At 46.9% G+C, this 22,292-nt stretch overlaps 1 protein-coding gene across 9 annotated transcripts in view; it reads right to left on the bottom strand.

Moving 5' to 3' along the window:
- The window catches only part of LOC142764790 (uncharacterized), a 318,584-nt gene that overhangs the window by 282,006 nt on the left and 14,286 nt on the right, over window positions 1–22,292 (bottom strand). For all 9 annotated transcript variants that reach the window (XM_075865312.1, XM_075865316.1, XM_075865317.1 and 6 more), the window contains exon 3: window positions 2,587–2,607. In XM_075865312.1, coding sequence (XP_075721427.1) covers window positions 2,587–2,607 — 21 coding nt within the window. The remainder of the gene's footprint in view (window positions 1–2,586; window positions 2,608–22,292) is intronic.

Genomic DNA, 22,292 nt, shown 5'->3' with positions numbered 1-22,292 from the left:
AGTTGGAGACAAAAGCAAGGTCGAGACAGCTGCCGTATGTCACCCCTCGAAGAAAAGTGGGGCTGCCATCGTTCAGGAGAGTAAGGCCATAGTTGTAGGCGATGTTTGCTAACCTGCGTCCTCTTGCATTTGTCCGCGTACTTCCCCATGCGTGATTGTGCGCATTGAAATCACCTATGAGGACCCATGGTGCAGGGCACACTCTCAAAATATCCGCTAATCTCCTGGAATCGAGATTACTTGACGGTGATATATAAACGCCTATGAGAGTAAACATGAGTTGGTTCTTTTTCACAGTGATGCAGACATACTGATTGTCATCGTGAGGTGCAATTGGTTGCACAACATACGTCAGTTCACGACGAACAAAGACGATGATTTTGCTGCACGCACCGTTCGTTGAAGACATGACAGCTTCGTACCCTGATAGTCTTATTGGTTTCGACAAATTGGGTTCACAAATGACGATAATTGGAAACACGTTGGTAAACACAAACTGACGAAAATCTGAAAGGCGTGATTTTAGTCCTCTGGCGTTCCATTGGATGACGGATGCAGCCTTGACTTCTTTAAGAAAGGTTGAGGTGTGAGTAGCCATCTTCCTAGTTGAGAGATTCAAGTACTGGGCTTAGGGCGTCCAATAGTCCAAGTGCGCTTCGAGCAGATGGTGTCTTCATGTCGACTAATATCACTCGGATGGCTTCTATAAGGGAACGCAGCACCGAGATCACTTGAAGATCTGTTTTAGGCAAATCTTCCATGGTTGGAGACGGCTCTTGTGTGGCCACAACCTGCCGAGGCTCCTTCGCAGAAGAGCGTGTCGGGAGCGTGGGCCATTCCTCCAGAGAAGGAGGCTTCTCTGTTTCTTTCGTAGAAGTGGTGGGCCCTTTCGCGGCGCTACTGGATGGAACCGCTACAGAGTGGGAAGGAGCGTCTCGGGAATGTGCCTTCTTTGAAGACTTTCGATGATGCCGACGTCGATGCCGACGCCGGACTACTTCGGCTGCCTCCCTGTGCGTTGAGTTTTCTCGGGCCATTTGTCTGAGAACCGCGCGCTCCTTTTGGATTCGAGGACAGTCTTTCGACGAGGCAGCATGAGGACCACTGCAGTTGGCGCACTTCAGAGTAGTCGCCCGACAGGCGTCTTCAGCATGAGATTCAGCGCAGCGGGGACACAGTCGTAAGTTGGGGCATACGCCCTTGACGTGTCCTAGCCTGAAGCACTGATGACATTGAAGTGGCTTTGGGATGAATGGTCGAACCGGATGTCGAAAATGTCCAACTTTAACGTGGGACGGTATGCAATCTCCCTTGAAAAACACTTTTACGCAGCGCGTATTTCCAAGGCGCCGCACTTGCGTAATGACAGTTCCCTCGTTTGCAGGCTTGATGAGGGTAGACAAGTCAGCATTAGGAATGGCAATGTCGATGTCATAAATTACACCGGCAATTGATTTGTCATCCATCGGGATAAAGGGGCGCATTTTAATGCCACCTAGCTCAGTCATTTGCTGCAGCTGTCCTAGCGCACTCACATCTTGCACGTCTATGCGAGAATGTTCTTCCTTGGGTTTACTCGTACGTCCTTAATTTGATGTGGCACCGCACATTCGAGAGCAACCGAAAGGGCTTGCCTGTTCAGGAGCCGTAGGTTGCTTGATGGATCTTCGGGCATGAAGATGATGACGTGCGGCCAGCGCGCAGGCCTTGAATGCACAGTCGCTGTGCTTGCAGGAGCTGATGCTGCTGTATTCGCCGTCCTTCTCTTTGCCCTCTTACCCCGGACAGGTGTGAAGCTGCCATCGGATGTGTCGTCTTCCGACATAGAATAGAGATCGGTGTCCTCAGTGTCACTGGGAGAGCCAGCTCGCTTCCTTGTGGCTGACGGGTGTGAGGACCTGTGACATGGCGGGCCTCTGCCATGCTCGATGTCCATCACCGCAAGACGGAGAGGCGAGGCACCTCAAAAGACCGATGATTTCACTAAAATGAAACAGAGCGCTGAAACAAGCGTTCTTCTAAAGAGACACTTCTTCTTCCCTAACGTATCAAAATCACCATATGAATATTAGAGACGCCGTAGGGGAGGGCTCCGGAAATTTAGACCACCTGAGGTTCTATATCATGCAACCAAATCTGAGTACACGGGCCTACAACATTTCCGCCCCCATCGGAAATACAGCCGCCATAGCCGGGATTAGATCCCGTGACCTGCGGGTCAGCAGCCGAGTACCTTAGCCACTAGACCACCATGGTGGGGCTTTCTATATATGCCCTTCGGGAAAAAAAAGACGCAAATAGTTTGGTATGGCAGATGACGCTAAGTCATGAATTTGCTGCACTGTCACCCGATGTGTCATGCGTCATGTTTTCTCCATGTTCAATAATTTCGTGTATCCCTAATTAGTATCATGCAGTAAAGCCAAGTGAAATTTGCAAAAATCATATTCCTCTTTCTTGTGACGAGTGTACAGGTTCCATTGTGCGCCGATTATGCGTAATATACTATTTTTAGATCACCAAGTATAATATAGTTGTCATAGGCTCAACACTCTTGCATGGCGTATACTTCTTATGTATACTTACTGGAGGTGAAAAGGGTGAGCCCTGAAAGTGAGATAACATAACAATAAACAATGTATACTGCACACAAGAATATACATTCAACTGAAGCTTTATTTAACAAATTTTTTAGTAAAAGGCTTTGTGGTCGGGAGTTTTCCAAAGCAAACTTAAACTAGCCCGAGCCTCTGCTGTTCACAAAGGGGGTGCACACCTCTCCATGAACAATTCAGTACCACAGCTCTTCTCAGAACACTTTGAGGCTGTTATAACCTCGCGGCTGGAAGGATTTCTAAGTAAGTGTACTATAAGTAGCACACTGTAGTATGGCTTTCAGAATAATAAATCATGTGAGGACGCACTACTTCAAGTTATTAAAACTACAAAAAATCTTTTTCAGAAGTTTCCAAAACTATCATGGTAGACCACATGCACTAGTTTTGATAAACACTCTTGAAAAAAGCAATTCAATTATACTATTATAGATTACTATTCATCATAAGAAACAGAAACTTCATGGTAGTAGCATACCAATTTCATCTCCACGGTATCAATTACGCCACCTAACAACAATGTCAACACTCACGCGAACAAACTCAGAACCTACAATTTAAAATACCCCGGCTGTTAATTAGTGTGAGGGAAGACAGGCTTTCGCGCACCCCTTTGCGAAAAATATGCAAAAGGCGTTATGTTTCGTAATATGATAACATGTCGATATGGTAACTACGCCATTTATACTTGTTTTCTTACTGGTTTTTTGCTACAGTTTCAAGCTTCATAATTTACTGAATTGAGGTGCACAATCTTGAACAGTTTGAATGATGTTTTTTTTTCATTAAGTGTTTTGCATGATATGCTTCTTTTTATGAAGTGTGTTGATAATAATTTTCATTTTACACAAAGCGTTTTCATTGTATCGTTTTATGAAGCATTTATATAGCTTTTTGTTGTATGAAGGTACTTGTATGATGTGAACTGTATGAGCTCTGTTTGCCTTTAATTATGTGCATGCTGATGTGTTATTGTACACGTATAAAAGCAATGTATATGCATGCCGAATTCACAAAGGAGCAAGAGGCTCTGTCAGGTCATATGGTCCTTAGCTCCTGCTCCTCTTTCTGTGCAATGTAAGAAATAATAAAGGAAAAAAAATTTCACAATATTGTTTAATGAGGCACAGTGAGTGAACAGCGTCACTTTGGCGGCATACTACATATGCTAGGATGGTTTACCAATTTAGCAAAACATTTTTTTAATTCTAGCACTCAAATGTAGCACCGATCATGTATAGGAAAATGAAATAAAATCATTTTCGCTTGTTGCAATATCCTCGCCGCAACAGTACTTAAGCTCCTTTCTTATTACAAGCTTCCTCTCAACAAAACTATTGTCCACAAGTAAACTTGCATGCGCAGCTTTCATTTGAAACCCATTCACTGATGTACGGAGATTTGCTCAAAAACTCACCCAGAATAGTTTATGCAGAATATTTTCAGAAAGAATAGTCCTACTGCCAGCATTAAAATAATGAAATAGTCTTTGCAGCTTCTGCCTATCACGTATTACCGCATGATTTCTTGCATATGTCCCGTTCAGAAGATAGTATCCATTCCCACTCTGCGAATCCCATCCTGAATGGTCGTATTTTCTATCTATCATAGCTTTCCGCTCCTGACGGTCATCCCCACGGCGTGACAGTATTACAAAACTTTGCGCAACCATTTAATTAGTCATTTCTTTCTAGTGCCTGTGGGGAACAAATCTTCGCAGTATCAAATGGTTTCCTTTTTCATAATTGCCGGTTGCATAAAGTTTTCAATAGGACTTTTCTACTTTGTGAATTAGCGTACCGCGATTATACCCCAAGCAAATATTTCATTGTTTGTTCTTGCTCATACTGGTAGTCGTAAGTGCTTCAGTTACCCATCATTTTGTAGAACAAAGCTTAGGGCTTGCGTTTCACTGTGTTCTAGCTTCATCTTAGTGCTCCTGGGCCTGAGGAAACTCAAATGAATAAATAGCCATTGAGGATGTACATTCTAATATGTGTTTCTTTGGGTTATTGAGAATCTGTGATTAGAATTTTGCGAAAATTTTATTAGCCTTGCGTTTTTTAATTAAAAATGCCATTTACATTTGTAAAACTTTGTTGCAATGTTTTTATTAGGATGGCTTAGACACAGGCAAAAAGCCAATTGTCTGCTGCGAGATTTAACACAGCTACCGCAGTACTAATCAGTAGAAAGTTGAGCTGCCGTATTATGATATACATACTTGAAGAAAAGAAAGCACTGAAAAAACGAGGACAAATCAGAGATGAACCACACAAAGCTCTCACTGCTCACTACCGGAAGCTTACTGAAACGAAAAAAAAAAGCTTAAAAGTGAAAAGCACGCATCGCAAGAGAGGAACAGATTAGTTAGGTGACACTCTCGTCATTAAAAAAAATTACAATTTTTGCAATGTCACTGAGGCTTGCATCTCCCTAGAATCACGTGACTTGTTGATACGGTAGGTTACAGAAACACAACGATTTAAATAATCCTCGTGGGTAAAAATAACAATAGTGCTAGAGATAACGCACGTTCACTCACACGAGTTCCATGCCAAATAACAAGGGTTGTTATGTAAAAATAGACAGTTTGCTCTCGTAGCTTATGTCCGCCTCAGTGGATGAGCCACTAAGGCAGTCGACTGCGGACTTATCCACAGGACTCCTGCGTTTGATCCCAACCACGATTGTAGCTTTTCAATAAATCTTTAATTGTAAAAGTCCGTGCACTGTGCGATGTCAGTGCACTATAAAGAACACCAGATGATTGAATTTTTCGAAAACCTTGAACACGGCGTCTCTCAAAAGCGTGTCGTCGTTTTTGAACGTAAAACTTCGCATTATAATATAATCGTAGCTTTCCAGTTGCACACCGGCTCATCTGTCCAATAACTACAGGTCACTAAATATTGAAATACGACACCTCCCACGAACTCACCACTGCACACGCAACATGCATGTTTAGATGGCTTTCACCATATTTGTTTTTATCACACCTATCTTTATTACTGAGGCTGCGTTCAAGAGCTCGTTTGGCGAAAATGCCGGTGTCGGCTTCATTGTGTATGAGCGATAACTCATCATCTTGTGCATACCCGAAAACCCAGAAGGATGCAAATAAATTGTATAATAAAAATTTGAGGTCTGGGTTTCAGTCGAAGCCAAGTCTTTCGCGTGGCAAGTTGGTGTTCATGCACAGAGCCACGCGTCCACTTGAAAATAAAGAGAAAATAACTTCCTGTGCTAAAGATACAGTGAAAGTAACGTATGCTGCACAAATGCGGACTTAGTGTATACGTGCTTCCCAGCGTAACTTGTTATAGCGCAGTAATAATGCGTCGTACAAGCGTACAGTGTAATCGGGTGTCAGAACATGATTTTAATGACTTCAAAGCTTAAAGTGGGCCACCCACTACAAAAGATGAACGCGTTACGAAGCCGTTTTCTTTAACACCATGTAGTGGGTGCATGGCAAGCTCGGAAGCATTTCACGCCCACAAATGCCCGCGCTTAAAATCACAAGGCTGAGGGGTCATACTCCGTGTCCAAATTTTTATTTACACAGAGCTTGTCTGGCTGCTTCCCCTAATTTTCGGTTTTGTGGAGTGCCTGAGACGTCAGAACATTATGTGATATATTGTACAAAATACGCTGAATTGCGCAAAATCACATTAGATGCCGTCTTCAATCTCGTAGGATTGTGGTTGTCCACTCTAAATGTACTTTCTTTGGGGGCTTCGTCCTTGGGGTTCACTGACGGGAGAGTTGCCGACTCCTTGCAGGAGTTTATTAAAACTTCAAAAAACTTCAGGCTTAAGAACTTCTTATTACTCCCAAAAAACTCATTTTTCAAATTACTTTATTCATTCATTCATTTACTTATTGCTGTTGGTGAAACCGTCTGCTTCAATTTCTGTATTCGTTATTTCTAATTGTAAATTTCTTATTTATTTTTGCCTTTGTTTTATACTTTAGAAACCGTGAGCTGGCAAATTAACAGTATTTAAAAAGAACTACGTTGTTCTTCGCCAATCTCCCAGCGTGATTGTGTGCCAATGTTTCCAGCCACTTCCTTCTTTCCTTCCTAAAATCATCCTCCACATCACACAACGTAGCCGTATGCGAATGCTTCACTGAAACAAGCCATACTGAACTCAGTACGCACTAGAGAACGGATATCGCTATCGCGTTCAACTCCTAAAGACGCAGCTAAATTCACCCAGTTAATTATCTGCCATTATTGCCACTTAAGCACAGAATTTGCCTAAACAATTCGGCACCATAAAAACAACATTAACTACATAGTAAGAACCAATATTTCTTTTTAAACTCGTGTACAAGTTTATGCATGAAGGCATGATCGCGAGCATCTTTTACGCGTCAGCATTAAGATTCGTTGCTGCACGCCTTTTTAAAAAAACCTGCTAAGGTGGAAAAATTACGCACAAATGCACTAGGTGGTAACTTTTCTTCCTCTGGTTTTGCTACATATTTTTCCAAACTGAAGGCCAGCCCATGCTTGCAAGACTCTTCTGGAGGCGACAGTGAAAAGTGATTGAGATGTTCGTTTAGTGGCCTGATGTAGCGTTGACAATTCGTTAATGGATGCTTAAAACACCAGTAAATATGGACATTCCTACAGCGAAGTGAAAATCGAGGAATCGCAGAGACTTATTTGTGAGCCTTTTATGTAAACGACACGCCCATGCCTTCTGCCATAAACACAGTCAACACAATTGAAATATATATAGTGGATGTAACGTATGTCACAACTGAGAAATAACGGTCCACATATCGAAAATTACCTTTCAGAGTTTCGTGTAGGCTTGTATCCAAAAGACGATTAATTTTATATTGAAAAACTTTACGCAAGAATTTCCACTCACGAGTCTATAGAGGCTCATGCTTACTAAATTAGGGTGTACTCTTGCCAACAAATAATGCAGAATTGAGGTAAAAAGCCAGTATTTCAGTGAATAATTCTACGGAAAAAATTAGGGCACTTTTAGGGTCACGTCTAAGAGTTCAATACAATAGCAATATTCGGTTCATAGAGAGAGTACTTGAACCACTTGGTGCTTACTTATAATTGCTTGATGCAACTCGAGAAGATCAAAGTAATAAAGTCGAAAATAAATTGTGTCAGTGAAGCTTGCACATATGACTACATTCTAAACAATCTTTAGCATTTTCGAAACAATGAACTTATGCACGTGAAATGTTTTCGAACTTGCTGTGCACCCTCTACGTACTCTTTAAAAAATATGCGCAGTAACGTGTGGGCCTATTGCAATGAGTAACCCTCTTTAACCTAAATGGTAGGGGTGATAATCTTCTATTTTGACGCCAGATGGCAATGCAGGCTTGTACGACGCCTGCATTGGTATTTTGAAATGTCCTGTTAGGCGTATCTGCGGCACAAGTGGCCTAAAAAGTAATACTGTCATTGGCAAGCTTCCTTTTACAGTATTTTTACTGTATTTCACTGTTTTTTTAAGCTTTTTTTTCACGCGAATGACGCACGTTCGATCCTCACTAGGACCCGGATGTTTGTATTGTTTATTGTAGTTGCATCTTCCTCAAGATTTTCTCTCACGACAAGATGTAAATTTTTTGTTTTAAACAAAGAAGGCTGACACCACAATTTCCGCGAAACAAGATTTTAACAATATTGCCTCATACGACTGCTACTACTGAAATGAGCTCATCATTGTTTTTATTTATACATTCCTGGGCGCGCGCCAAGGGCTCATGATTAGGAATAAAAAACGTTGATTTATTTATTTATTATTTATTATCCTATTTGCATACACAGATACACAAGGACACAGAGGAAAGAGGGAGAGAGCAAGCTGGCAACTGCCACTTGGAGGGGCACAACTCTTGCTCACTCCTTTGAGAGAGGGAAGAAAACAGAGGAAACAAAGATTAGAGGGGAGAAAGAGGAAACAAGATGACGAAGGAGAAAAAATGACGAAGACTTCGACGAGTACGAGTTAAAAAAAATTTTCAATAAAAATGATTGAAAACAAAGAAAAAGAAAGAGAGACCACCTATAAATGAGTGGCCAGGTCCGTTTGGTTCATAAATGTAAGGGGAGCTCGGTGGGCTTGGTCACGTCGGGAAGCACTACCACTCGAAAAGAGGTAGTCGTCTAGAGTCGCACACTTGAGTCCTAGGAATTCATATTCCTTAATAAACAAAGACCGCTGCGTTGCAAATGTGCGACAGTGCATTACGAGATACTCAAGTGTTTCGCAGGAGCCACAAGCTGCGCACAACGGACTGTCCACTCGCCCTTGACGGTGTAATCGTTCACGCACCAGCACAGAGCCCACTCTTAGTTTATACAACAGCGCCCGAGAATTACGAGGCAAGCCACGGCCATGAACACGGGGAGAAAACGATCCATTTGCCACATGCTGGTCTGGGTGCTGCTTTAGGAGGTGTCGGCGTATAGGCAGACGAGCTTTGTCCATCATATATAGAATTCCCGGATAGTCACAGCCATCATGGTTGCGTGGCGAAGCAAGGTGATTCACTTCTTCATTGCCGGCAATACCCACGTGCGAAGGTACCCACTGTGTAGCTAGGCATACGTCACGTGACAGAATGTTGTTAATGGATTCCATGATGCTGCTCAGAATTGGGCTGCTGGTCTCCTTGCTAGTGAGACTGCTAAGGGCACCACGAGAGTCGGTAAGGATGACAACCTTCGATGCTGGTAAGCCTTCTTGTACGTAGTTAAGGGTGACATCAATCGCTGCTAGCTCGGCCGTCACCGACTATGAGGGGTGCGGTATTTTAAACAACCGCCTGATATCGGTTGAAGGGCAGAAAAAACTACGGAAGCGCTCAGGCCATCGCTGTTTACACAAGCGCTCAGGCCATCGCTGTTTACACAAGCGTCCGCAAAAACTTTTGCATTGTCTTCGAAATTTTCAAATAAATGTGAATGGACTTATTGCTATAGTTCTAAAACAGGTTGGTCACGCTTTTTGCGTATTCCTGGAATTGACAGATGGGCAGGGAAGGCAGATGGCCTGTGCTCTGTCGATGTTGGCAACTGAATATTTTCGCCGGAATTGCCAGTAATGTCATTAAACAAAGCCGCCAATTTATCCATCCGAGAAAGTGGGCTCTGCAACAGCCTGTTAAGGAGTGCGTTGCCATGTGGGGCTCGGTTCAGACGCTCAATATGACGTAGCGCTCCCTGGTCAGTTTGCAGCCTTAGCGGCCACTAGTGTGCTTCACGAGGTAAGCCAAACAGTACTCGGAGGGGAATACGACGATCCCGTTCCAGGTGAGACATCAAAGCAGGCGGTACATTCAGGACTGGCAAAGCATACATCACGCAAGAGAGTACAGCTGATTGGTAAGCCTGTAGTGCCGTCCTCTGATCAATGCCCTCTACCCTAGCAGTCAAGGCGGCTACATACTTGAAGAGAGAAAGCAATTTTTTCCTTACAGTTGGAACGGCAGGGCGCCAACAAAGGCGATCATCGATGATTACACCCAGGTAGCGATGTTGGTGTGCCCACTGTAACGATGTGTCTCCGAGGTGAAACGTGCTAAGGCTTTGACGAGTGCGTTGCCTTGGATGATAATCGATCGCAGCTCACTTCACAGGTGAAACCTGCAGGCCAACTTCCAACAAGTATTCTGAAGTTGCTTTCAGGGCTCGCTGCAATATACCACCAAGACGTGGACCATGGCGTGACGGACCACTGACCCAGAGTGCGACGTCATGTGCATAAATCGCTATGCCTATAGGAAAGTTGCGCTCTTCTGGTAATCGACCTGGAAGTCCAGAAAATACGCTGTTAAGGTGAAGCGGTGACAAGACGCTGGCTCATGGGACGCCACATTTACCAACGTGAGGTTGACTCTGTAGTTCTCCATTGCGCACTTTCATTCCACGCTCAGATAGAAAATGACGGAGAAAGTGTAACATACCACCTGAAATTCCTCCATTCATCAGTGCACAATAATTCGCCTTATGTGGCACCGAGTCAAATATTTGCTGTATGTCAAGAAATAGAACATATGCTGAATGTCTGTTTGCTCAAGTAGATTCAAGCGATGATACAAGATCTGCTATGCTGTCAAGGGCTGAACGGTGGCCCCGAAATCTGCTCATGACGTAAGGGAAGAAAGTGAGCTCCAGTAATCTGGCGTCCAGACGAAACAGCACCATACGTTCCATCAGCTTTATAACAATAAAGTTAGTGATATTGGCCGTTATGACTTCAGGAGTTGTGCAAGGTGACTAGGCTTTGAAATTGGCTTCACCACAGACGATTTCCATTCAGCAGGAATCAGACTCGTTTGCCACACTTTGTTGTATTCGTCCAGGATACTTTGATGAAAGACCTCATCAAAGTTTCGCAAGACTTGGTATGTAACACCATCTTCGCCTGGGGCAGTGTGACGTTGACAGAGGCTAAGTGCATGATGCAGCTCGGCCAGGGTAAATTCTGCCTCATCCATCTCACATGGAGGCCCATACAAAATTGTTACGGAACGATGACTGGCACTGCCATTTGACATAGGGCAGATGAAAATATTGATGAAATCTTCCACAAGGACTTTTGGAGACCGTCCATTCATGATGCAAAATGCTGTAGTTGGGTTCTTGCAGACCTGAGGTGTTTGAAGAACATTATATTTGCGCCACACACTCCCGAAACCACTCGGCATATGCAACTAGCTACACAAAGTGGCCCAGCTTCTTCGACGAAGTTGTTTTGTGTGCCGCCTAATGGCTGCATCTAAGCGGTTATAATGTGTCCAATCAGAGCTTTTTCTTGCCCTCCTGTAAGCACGTCGTCGACAAGCACGTAGTCTCAAGAGCTTGAGGTCGGGGTTTGGCTTGTCTATGCTTCGCAGTCGTCGCACTGTAGCTTGCTGCAGACACTCACTCACTAGTTTGAACAGGTTATCGTGTGATGGCGCCCCCGCAATCAGCTGACGGAACTTGTCCCTATTTGTCACTGTGTAGGCAGCACTCTGGCTGCTAGAATTCTCTGAAGCGAGACAAATGGGCAGTTATCTGAACTCCATGGGTCAGCTACGCTTGACCAAGTGAGACGCACATCTCTGGTTGATATGGCAAGATCAATGGTGGATTGTTCCCTTCCTCTGCCAATAAATGTAGAGGAGCCGTCATTAAGGGTCTGAAGATCATGTTTAACAATAAGCTCATTGATTTCCGCTCCACGATTGTCTTTTGGGTGACAACATCAACGAAGATGGTGGGCATTGCAGTCTCCACACAGCAGAAATCACGAGCCACACCGAGATAGCAGGCAATCCAGCAATGTGATGTCCGACGATCACGTTGGCCGAAAATATATGCTTGCCATAGTCATAGTGCTGGTCCTGAGAATAATAGCAACTGCTACACATTCAAAGTTGGCGTCGCAGAGGTCACTTGCGTCAATAACTGCGAAATGAACATCAGATCGTATGTACAACGACGCGTTCGAAGCATTTCGAGGATGCGTGGTGTCTGTACACTGGAAAGATGCACACGCCATTGCCGTCCATCGGGTATTGCTGTGAACGCCTACGTAACACGGAAGTCTGAGCTCGTCATTTCTCACATTGGTTTCTTGGGGAGCTATAACATCCGGCGGATTTTTATTGCAAGAAGCCTAAGAACGAGATCAGAATGGCGTGGTCGTAGAGACCTGACGTTCCTTTGCAGTACATAGGGACGGGACTTGCGACAGGTGTTCACATTGTTTCTAGTGAAGACTGTGGAGAACGGGAACGATAGCCTCCAAGAGCTGTTGTGCGGCTAATGCTGCTGGCGGTTGAGGACCCGCTATGAGTGATATCACGACATCAACAAGCATCTTAAGCATGGTTACAAGTTGGGCATCATCGTTGGCTAGAGCCGTTTCCGGTGCCCTGTTTACAGTATTTTCTATTGCAGACATGGCTTTCGCGGAAGCTGGTTCCGAAACTTTATGAGGCGTGACCTTTGAGGAGGTTGTGTCCGACAGCTTTGATGGTATTGCCGGCCACGGTGTCACCGAAATGCTGAAACTGCGCCTCTCTTCGTCACTTCGATTCTCTCTGACTGTACTATTTTTCGAACGTACAGGTGTATCTTCAGTTGTACCGTTTCCAGTTACTTGACGGGCACTACAGCTACACGTCTTTTCTCGTGATGCTGTCTGTTTAGATTTCTCTTTCAGGACCTTCCGTTTTTTTTTTCATTAGCTTGGGACATTCTTTGTCCGTTGCCAAGTGTTCGCCATTACAGTTAGGGCAGCGAGATGTCGCACTGTAGCATATTTTTACGTTGTAATTTGCGGCACATTTAGCACAGACCACAACATTTGTGCAGAAACCCTGTACATGTCCAAGCTTGAGACTTTTGCGGCATTGTAGAGGCTTAGGTATGAAAGTTTGGACCGGGTACCACACTAGTCCGGCTTATATGTGACTAGGTAGCTTTCCGCACCCGAAAAAAGTCTTCACACACTTCGAAGAGCTAAGCCTTCAAGCGCTGATGACTCTGCATGGTGACGTACAGACTATCATACTTTTTGAAACGTCGTCTGAAAGTTTTTTGAAATGTCGTCTGAAAGTTCTATGTCTACATCTGATATAACCCGAGCTCTTACATTAGCGCCCTGTGGAACAAAAGCCCGCACGTTGACGTTGCGTAGCTGACATAGACCTAACAGGGTTTGCACCATCTTCTCATCTGTTGTGTCTGCAGCAATGATATTTTTCGTGGGATTCACTCAAACTTCTTGAATCAGACGAAAGACAAGTTTGAAGAAGCCATGAAGCTTCTGTTTTGAGATAGTGCTCAGGCTAACCGTGACACCATGTTCAGCAACGATACTGAAAACTATGCCCCCCAGGTTCGGCTTTATATTATACCCGGAAAAACTTCGTTGAATGATATTTGTTTTCGTGACAATCGTACGAAAAAGCACGCCAGGCGTATGGGTTTTTGTCGCAGGGAATGACCTCAGTTCGAAATTATAGCTCCTTTGGGGAAAAGAGAACAATCTCTGGTGGTTAAGGTCTAAAAGGATAACTGCCTTAGCGCTGACTTTCTACCACATCCCAGACATGCCTACATAGAGCTCAATTCGGTGGTTTCACATGCAATTCCTGAAAACCTAGCATTATCAAAAATTACAAGAACGTTCCTTACCCCGCCACAATGGGTCCAATATTTAAACCTTTCTACGAGCACACTTGCCAAACAAAAAAAGGCAAGCGTTTCTCTCTAAGTTATCTCCTTCAACTAAACCATTAGCACACTCAACCACACATTTTGGGCACAAGTCTTCTTCCACACGCTTAGAGCTTAATAAATACAGCATTTTTAACTGCATTAAATCGAACCTGACACTGGAACGTGGGGCCCGAACAAACAACTTACTGGACTGTGTCCTGTATCTGGAGAGCACTTTTTTTCAAAAGCTTGCGTTGTTTTGTCGCTACTTTTCTTTCGGCTGGGAGCGTCGGACACGCGGGTCACTGTTCGAAGTAAAGAGCTGCGAGATCGCTGTTCTAAATTTTATGATGGCCCACCTTCTCGTTTTGAATAGCAGTGTGCAATGTACGGATGTGCACTTCTTCTTTCTAACTCGATTGTTCTTCGGAAACCTCAATATCGATTCATTCGTGAAAGTGTTCACCCTCTCGTATCGACGCGCTCTGTTGGTGGCACGAGAAGACAGCGTATAACTGAGAGGTTGCGTGGTCCGGTCAGAAAGCAGTCGGTCGCTTCGAGTGCCTGTTTCCTCTCTCGACAAACTGGTGGGGGTGCTGGGTACTGTGATGGCTTATGCCTGCTGGTACTGAACCAGAAACAATTGACATCAGTCGGCTGATATCAACAGAAGGAGCCGCCGCCTTCAAGAACTGCCACCATAGTTCGGCCACTTGGAAAGTTCCGTGAGGACAAAGTTTGCTCACATGCGCAATCCAAATCGAGCATCGCCCATTGGCTGGCGTACCCTGTGTCACCAACACATACGCCTCGCACGCTCAACCCAATCCATGGCGATTCCGCTGAAGATGAAAATGTGCAAGACTGGCTCGACCCCTTCGACCAAGTCACTGCCACTAACGACAAGGAAAATCGGCCGTAAGTTGAAAAGTGTCTACATATATCTCTTAGACGTGGTAATATGGTGATGCGAGAAAAACGAAGCGTCATTCAAGTTGGTAACAATTACATCGGCAGCTCCGTGAGGCCTTCGGTAACCCCCAACGGAAAGAGAGAGTGAAGAAGGTACATTCTTTGCAATTTGAAATGGCAAACGAGAGCGTCGCCATGATTTTTTGAAGAGATGCCGCAATCATTTTGATGGGCTGACCTCCATGTGCCAGAAAAAAAGAAGTTGCGCCTATTATTTTGAGGCGTGAAAGAGCAGATTTGCGTGGGCCTTCTGCATAAGCTTCATACGACGCTGTAAAATTCATACGTAAGGCTGCCGTTATAAAGCACGCAATTCAGCAGCAGTTGTCGCAGCTTAATTTTCAGACGGCCATGTCCGCTGCGTGCTCGCTTATGCCAGGATGTGATGGCACGAACGTTCTCACAGAACTCATACGGCAGGTTGTACACGAAGAACTCCACAAATTGCATGCATTGTGCCCTTCCAGTATCGTTACTCGTGCGATGATGTTTATTCAAACAGGCGAGTCGCAACGAGGTCGCGACGGAAAATGGTCGTACGGCAAGTCTGGCAAAGGCAGCACAGTTTCTCGCGCAATCAGAGCACGGGGTTTTTCGTTCTCTTTGGAAGGCGCATACGCATTGGTGCGTACGCTCCACTACACTACCCCGGGGTGAAGAGTAGCCATCCTGGCGATTCAGGGAGTAGGCACAATGAGGGGGTCGTTGTACGGCTTGAGACGGTCGACGTATACGGTCTCGCGTCCTCGACGGCGCAAATCTGGCAGTTGGGGGCTCGATGATGTAATTCGCCGGCGAGGTTCCGTCAATGACACAGTATGGACCATGGTACCGAGCCAGAAGCTTAGAAGAAAGGCCAGGAACGTGCGGGAGCACCCAAAGCCGCACAAGGGAGCCAGTGCGAAACGTAGGCGCTATGTGATGAAAGTCGTCATGTCGGGTTTTTTGTAGAGCTTGAGCCTCACTTCTCATAGACCAGCCAACTGACGGCAGTCTTCAGCATATCTGGCGACTTCCGAAAACGGGGAGCACTCCGATGCATCAAGGCGGTACGGGAGTATGGTGTCGAGTGGGTGGGATGGTTCGCGGCCGTACAACAGAAAGAACGGGCAAAAACCGGTAGTCACTTACGTCGCGGTGTTGTAAGCGAAGGTAACAAAAGGTAATACAGCGTCCCAGTTAGTGTGGTCGAAGGAGGTGTACATCCTCAGCATGTCGCCAAGTGTGCGGTTGAACCGTTCAGTGATACCATTCGTCTGTGGATGGTATACGGTAGATTTCCGGTGGATGGTGCTGCATTCAGCGAGAATAGCTTGGATGACCTCCGACAGGAACACTCGGCACCTATCACTGAGTAATTCACGTGGAGCCCCATGGCGGAGATTGAAGCTGCGCAGAATGAGGAGTGCAACTTCGTGGGTGGTCATTGCCGGTAGAGCTGCAGTCTCAGCGTAGCGTGTCAGATGATCGACGCCGACAATAATACACTGGTTTCCAGAGCGACTATATGGGAGGGGGCCCTAGAGGTCGATACCCACGCAGTTGAATGGGCGAGCCGGGCATGGGAGCGGCTGTAACATGCCAGCAAGGTGCCGCGGAGGTGTCTTGTTCTGCTGGAAAGTGGTGCAAGACTGAACGTATTTCTGCACAAAGCGATACATTCCTCGCCAGTAATATCGTTGGCGCAGCCTTTCGTAGGTTTTCAGGACACCTGCGTGAGCACTTCGGGGTCAGCATGGAAATTCATATAGATGTCAGAGCGCATATGAGTTGGGACAGCAAGGAGCCACTTCCGACCACCAGGCATGTAGTTGCGGCGGTACAGAATGTTGTGGGCTGCTTGTAGTGAGCTGCTTGTAAAGTGGGCTGCTTGTAGGCATAGCGTTCTCGTGGAAGGGACAGCAGACGGATCGGTAAGGTAGTCATGTAACAATGCAAGGTATTGGTCTTTACACTGCTCCGAAAGCATGTCAGTGGTGTCTATTGGTGACAAGGTTGTAAAAAGGGGTGACAGAGAAGCCACATCTGGTGTTAGTGCCGATCGCGAAAATGCATCGGCATCCCCATGCTTGCGACCGGAACGATATACGACACGGATGTCGTATTCTTGCAATCGAAGTGCCCAACGCCCCAGGCGTCCGGACGAGTCTTTCAAGGTGGACAGCCAACATAGAGCGTGGCGATCTGTGACCACGTCGAAAGGACAGCCGTAAAGGTACAAGCGAAACTTCGTCAACGCCCAGATTATGGCCAAACACTCCTTCTCTGTCACGAAGTAACTCAATTCAGCCTTCTTGAGAGCGTGACTTGCATAGGCGACTACGTATTCGGCTTGGGTGCCTTTCCGTTGTGCCAAAACTACAACAAGACCGATGCCACTTGCATCGGTGTGAATTGCTGTGGCAGCAGCGGAGTCGTAGTGACGAAGAATAGGTGGTGATGTCAGCAGGCGGCGCAGCTGGCGAAATGCGTCGTCACATGCAGGTGACCGTGCAAATAAACCTTTGCTGTTGGAAAGCAGATGCGTGAGAGGTGCGATGGTGGACGCGAAGTTGCGCACGAAGCGACGAAAGTAGGAGCAGAGACCGACGAAACTTCTTAGGGCTTTCAGTGATGTGGGCAACGGGAAGTCAGCGACAGCCCGAAGCTTATCGGGATCCGGGAGAACACCGTCTTTTGTGATGACATGTCCCAAGATGGTTAGTTTCCGTGCTGCGAAGTGGCACTTCTTGGAGTTGAGTTGTAGGCCAACAGAAGTTAGACACGTCAGAATCTCATGGAGGCGAACAAGATGTCCCGGGAAATCAGATGAAAAGACTACGATGTCGTCCAGGTAACACAAGCAAGTTTTCCACTTATGGGCACGCAAGATGGTACCGATCATGCGCTCAAATGTGGCAGGTGCGTTGCAGAGCCCAAATGGCAAGACTTTGAACTCATATAGGCGATCCGGCGTTACAAGGGCTGTTTTAGGGCGATCACATTCAGCCATTGACACCTGCCAATACCCAGAACGCAGATCCAAGGATGTAAAGTACTCGGCACCTTGTAAAAAGTCAAGAGCATCGTCTGTTTGTGGTAGCGGGTAGACATCTTTCTTTAATCTTGTTTAAGTGGCGATATTCCTCGCGAAATTGAACGGTGCCATCTTTTTTTCTTCACCAGAACCACAAATGATGACCATGCGCTTTGAGAAGGCTGTATGACTCCACTTTTAAGCATGTCATCTACTTGCTCCGTAATGACGCGGCGCTCTTCGGCGGAAACGTGGTAAGGACGCTGTCGCAGAGGCGAATGTGAGCCGGTGTCAATAGCATGAGTGATAGTAGTGGTGATGCTCAAAGCAGGTTCTTGAAATTTGAAAGAAGAGCGAAACTTGTTAAGGAGAGCAACAAGTTGGCGGCGATGCGAGAGGGGAAGGTCTGTGTCAATAGCATCGTCGAAGGCTGACAACCTTGATGGCTCAGACGCATGAGGGATTGCGGCAATGTGACGTGGCGTTGCGTCGGGAAGAATAATATCATCAATATGGTCGACAGGTTGCACATATCCTAAGGTTTCACCACGAAGTAAGCCAATAGGTAGTTGCGGTGTTTGATAACCAGCATTACGGATAAACCAGACGGAATTGTAAGAACGGCAAATGGGAGAACGATGCTCTTACGTTCAGTAAAAACCGGAGATGGTGTAAACACCACCGTGGCATCAGGTTGCGCCACACATAAAAGGCTTATAGGGACCGAAGCTTCCGGAGGCAAGGTGATGTCGTCGTCAGCGAATAGTTTGCAGAGCCGAGGAGACCGGTCGGGTGGTAGAAATTCACATGTTGGCACAAGAGACACTTCGGCATGGGAACAATCGATGATAGCTTCAAGACATGATCAGAAATCCCAACCGAGGATAAGGTCATGAGAGCAAGATGGTAGAACAAAAAACTGTACGACGTACATAACGTCTTGGATGACGACGCGCGCCGTACACATAGCCGAGGGGTGAATGCGTTGCGCGCTAGCCGTGGACACCATCATGCCACAGAGAGATGTGGTCACTTTCTTCAGTTTCCGACATAATTTTGCGTTCATCACAGAAACGGTGGCCCCGGCATCAATGCGGCGACTCCCTCAACATCGACATCAACAACAATTTGCGGTGAAAACGGAGGCCTTGGGAATTGCGCACAAATTGCAGTTCTTGTCTCCGGAACTGCACTGTTTAGTTTCCCTCCTCAGGAGGTGGTCGAAGACGCATAGGCGATGGCGATCGGCGACGAGGGGATGGGAAACAAGCAGTCGATGAGCAGCGATCCGAGTCTGAGTGCCTCTGTTCATATGCAGACGTGGTGACCTGCTGCGGCGCGTAGGTAGGAGTTCCGAAATATGCGTTAACAGGTGTGGAACGGCGGCGGCAGAAGCGTGCAATGTGGCCAGCGATGCCACACGTGAAGCAGGTAGGACGATTGTCTTGGGTGTGCCACTCATTAGATCGACGGAAAAAGCGAGGTGGGAGCCTGTAAACTGGAGGCGAGGCCGGAGGAGGTGGAGCCGATAAGGCGACTGGATGCGGTGGGGACCGCGCGACCACAGCTGCGTAGCTAAGAGGTGAAGGTGGCACAGGATGTTCGTAGCCGGCAGTTGATAGATCAGATGGTACCGAAGTGCGTGGGTAAAGGGCCGGAACTGTAGGGAGGGCATCGCAAATTTCAGTGCGTATGGCCTGCTGCAGTGTCGAAGGGAGGCTTGTGGTGGGCGCGTCGCAATGCGGCAGCAGGAAGAGCTCTCGGGCGGCTTCCTCCCTGATGAAGTCTTTAATCTGGTTCGACAGAGTTCCTTGGCGTACGTTGCCATTTGCGAGTGTGACGGCCTAGATGAAATCATGTGATGGGACACTCTGTCGGGCGATGGAACGCTGACAACGCAACTCATCGAACCTCTGGCACAAGCTTACGAGGACTGCTACCGTGGTCGGGCTTTTCGCCAGCAACATCTGGAATGCGCCATCCTCGATGCCCTTGAGAATATGTGAAATTTTCTCTTCTTCAGGCATGGATCGGTTATTGCGCCTGCAGAGGTCGACACGTCCTCAATATAACTAGCAAAAGTCTCACCAGGCTGCTGGGCTTGATGACATAGACGCTAGTCAGCGCGGAGGTTGCGGACCTCTGGTCGGCCGCACGCTTCTGTCACGAGGGTCTTAAAGGTGGACCAGTTGGCGATGGCAGTTTTGCGGTTGGTGAAGCATAGCTTTGCGACGTCAGCCAAGTAAAATATAACATAGACAAGCTTGGAGTCGTTGTACCACTTGTTGCTGGCACTTACGCGTTCGTACAAGGAGAGCCAGTCTTCGACGTCTTGCTCACCACTGCCACTGAAGATTAGTGGGTCCCGCTGACGGGTAGCGCCGGGGCAGGTCGATGGGGCAGCTGATGGTGCTGGCTGTGCTGGGATAAACTGGTTGGTGACTGCGTCAGTCATGTTGTATGGTGGTCTTTCGGCCAACTTGAGAGAGCGGAGCTCTATGTCTGCTTAGGGATCTCAGCAGCCTCCACCAAAAGCGATGATGTTTATTCAAACAGAAGAGTTGCAACGAGGTCGCGACGGAAAATGGGCGTATGGCAAGTCTGGCAAAGGCAGCACAGGTTCTCACGTAATCAGATCACGGGGTTTTTCGTTCTCTTTGGAAGGCGCATACGCATTAGTGCGTATGCTCCACTACACTCGTATCGACGTCTTTCTGAAAGAAATCAGGCAGTTCGTTTATTACTTACCACCATCGCAATCCGAACCACCCAATCTCTCCTGCGCGGTGACCTAGGCGTCTCTAGGCCGCGGACGGCGCGTTTTGCTCATCCACCTGCTGCGGCTCTTTGACGTTTTCCAAGCCTTGCCCATCACCCCGCTTTGCAGGACCATTTTCGTCTTAGCTCGTGCAAGTTAACCGTCTGTAATGTACCCTGCAATCTTTCCTTGTGTATCAAAACGTGGCCGACTGACTAGTTAGCAATAACGTCGTGTTTTGAACATTAAAAAGGTGCTCCCATTGCGAAAAGGCTGTACACATGTACTGCGACTGTTACTACTAATGAATAGGCCTACGCAAATTCCAAGCAGATGCCCATGTCCACATATGGCGTGTTAAAAAAACACTAGACATAGGGCGGAGGAGAGAGAGAGAGGGACGTGGGTGGCGCGAGGCACGTGGGGTGGTTCTCGGACCAACGCCGCAATAAACGGACGCCGAGGCGCTCTGCTCTTCATCTCCAGGCGTATTAGTCCTTTCAACTAGGTTTTCCACGAAAGAAGTCTTCGGATTTTACATTGGTGCTGAAACCCTGCGCGATTTCAAGGAGCCCCATGGAACGCCTGCGAAACACGAGAGCGACTAGATGGCGACACAGCTCCAAGACCATCAATGCCTTAGGCGAGCTGGTAGCCTTCAATGAATTTGAATTGGTGGGGCTTTGCAGCACTCTTTAGCGCCCAGAGAAAAGCAGCGACGAGCTCGCCAAGGCTGACGAAGCACTGCACGCCCACATGACGCATGACGAGGTTGAAACATTCTTTGTCCGTTGCCAAGTGTTCGCAATTACAACTGGGGCAGCGAGATGTCGCACTGTTGCAAAACATCACATCGAGAAGCTTGCTGTCCGAACATCAAGACCAGGCCGGTACAACGGTGAGTTGCCAACCGACTCTTCTCTGTCATATCAAGCAACCCCTGTCATATATTTCTGGTGGCACAGGATCAAGGCTTCCTAAGCTAGACCTAATGAGATTCCATGGCTCCCCCAGGAAATGGCTGTTAAAAAGAATGTAGAAAACGAGGAGTGGTGATATCATTAGGATTAGAGCAGTGCATTCAGAATGAAGAAGAGGTCGACCAGTGGAGTTCACCACGGGCACGGTGGCTTGTCCTTTTCTCTACATTTTGGTGTGTTGATACTCGGAAGTAAGAACCTTCGGAGGTAAGGCTGAGCAATCTTCACGCATTTCGACCGCAGTCGTAGCCTCGAGAACTTTGTGAAGCAGCCGTGGGTAAAGCTTATGTGCGAGGCCTAACCTTCGCTGAGATCTGGGAGCACGACTCCGGTTGCAACTGAGACCACTAGGAGACCCCATGAACTGACGTCAGTACACGCATCTGGAGGTTCGCGAAATGGGAGCCCTCACGTCTACTTCGGCTCCGTCTTGACTCGCCCTGCGCGACGACGGCCCGATATTGTCAAAGCAGTGCATATGTGAACAACGTTCATTTCAACAATGCAGCACCGTGAGTTCAGGCACCATCTGGAGGCTCGCGAGACGGGAGGCCTCACGTCTTATTCAGCTCAGTACTGACTCACCCTTCAAGACGGTGGCCTGATGTTCCCAAGTGAAGGCAGTCAATAGGTCGCCCCGCCGTGGTGGTCTAGTGGCTAAAGTAATCGGCTGCTGACCCGCAGGTAGAAGGTTTGTATCTCGGCTGCAGCGGCTGCATTTCCGATGGAGGCGGAAATGTAG

This window comes from Rhipicephalus microplus, chromosome 6 (genome assembly GCF_043290135.1).
Source record: "Rhipicephalus microplus isolate Deutch F79 chromosome 6, USDA_Rmic, whole genome shotgun sequence".
NCBI classification, from domain to species: Eukaryota; Metazoa; Arthropoda; class Arachnida; order Ixodida; family Ixodidae; genus Rhipicephalus; species Rhipicephalus microplus.
This window is presented reverse-complemented; position numbering and strand designations above follow the sequence as displayed.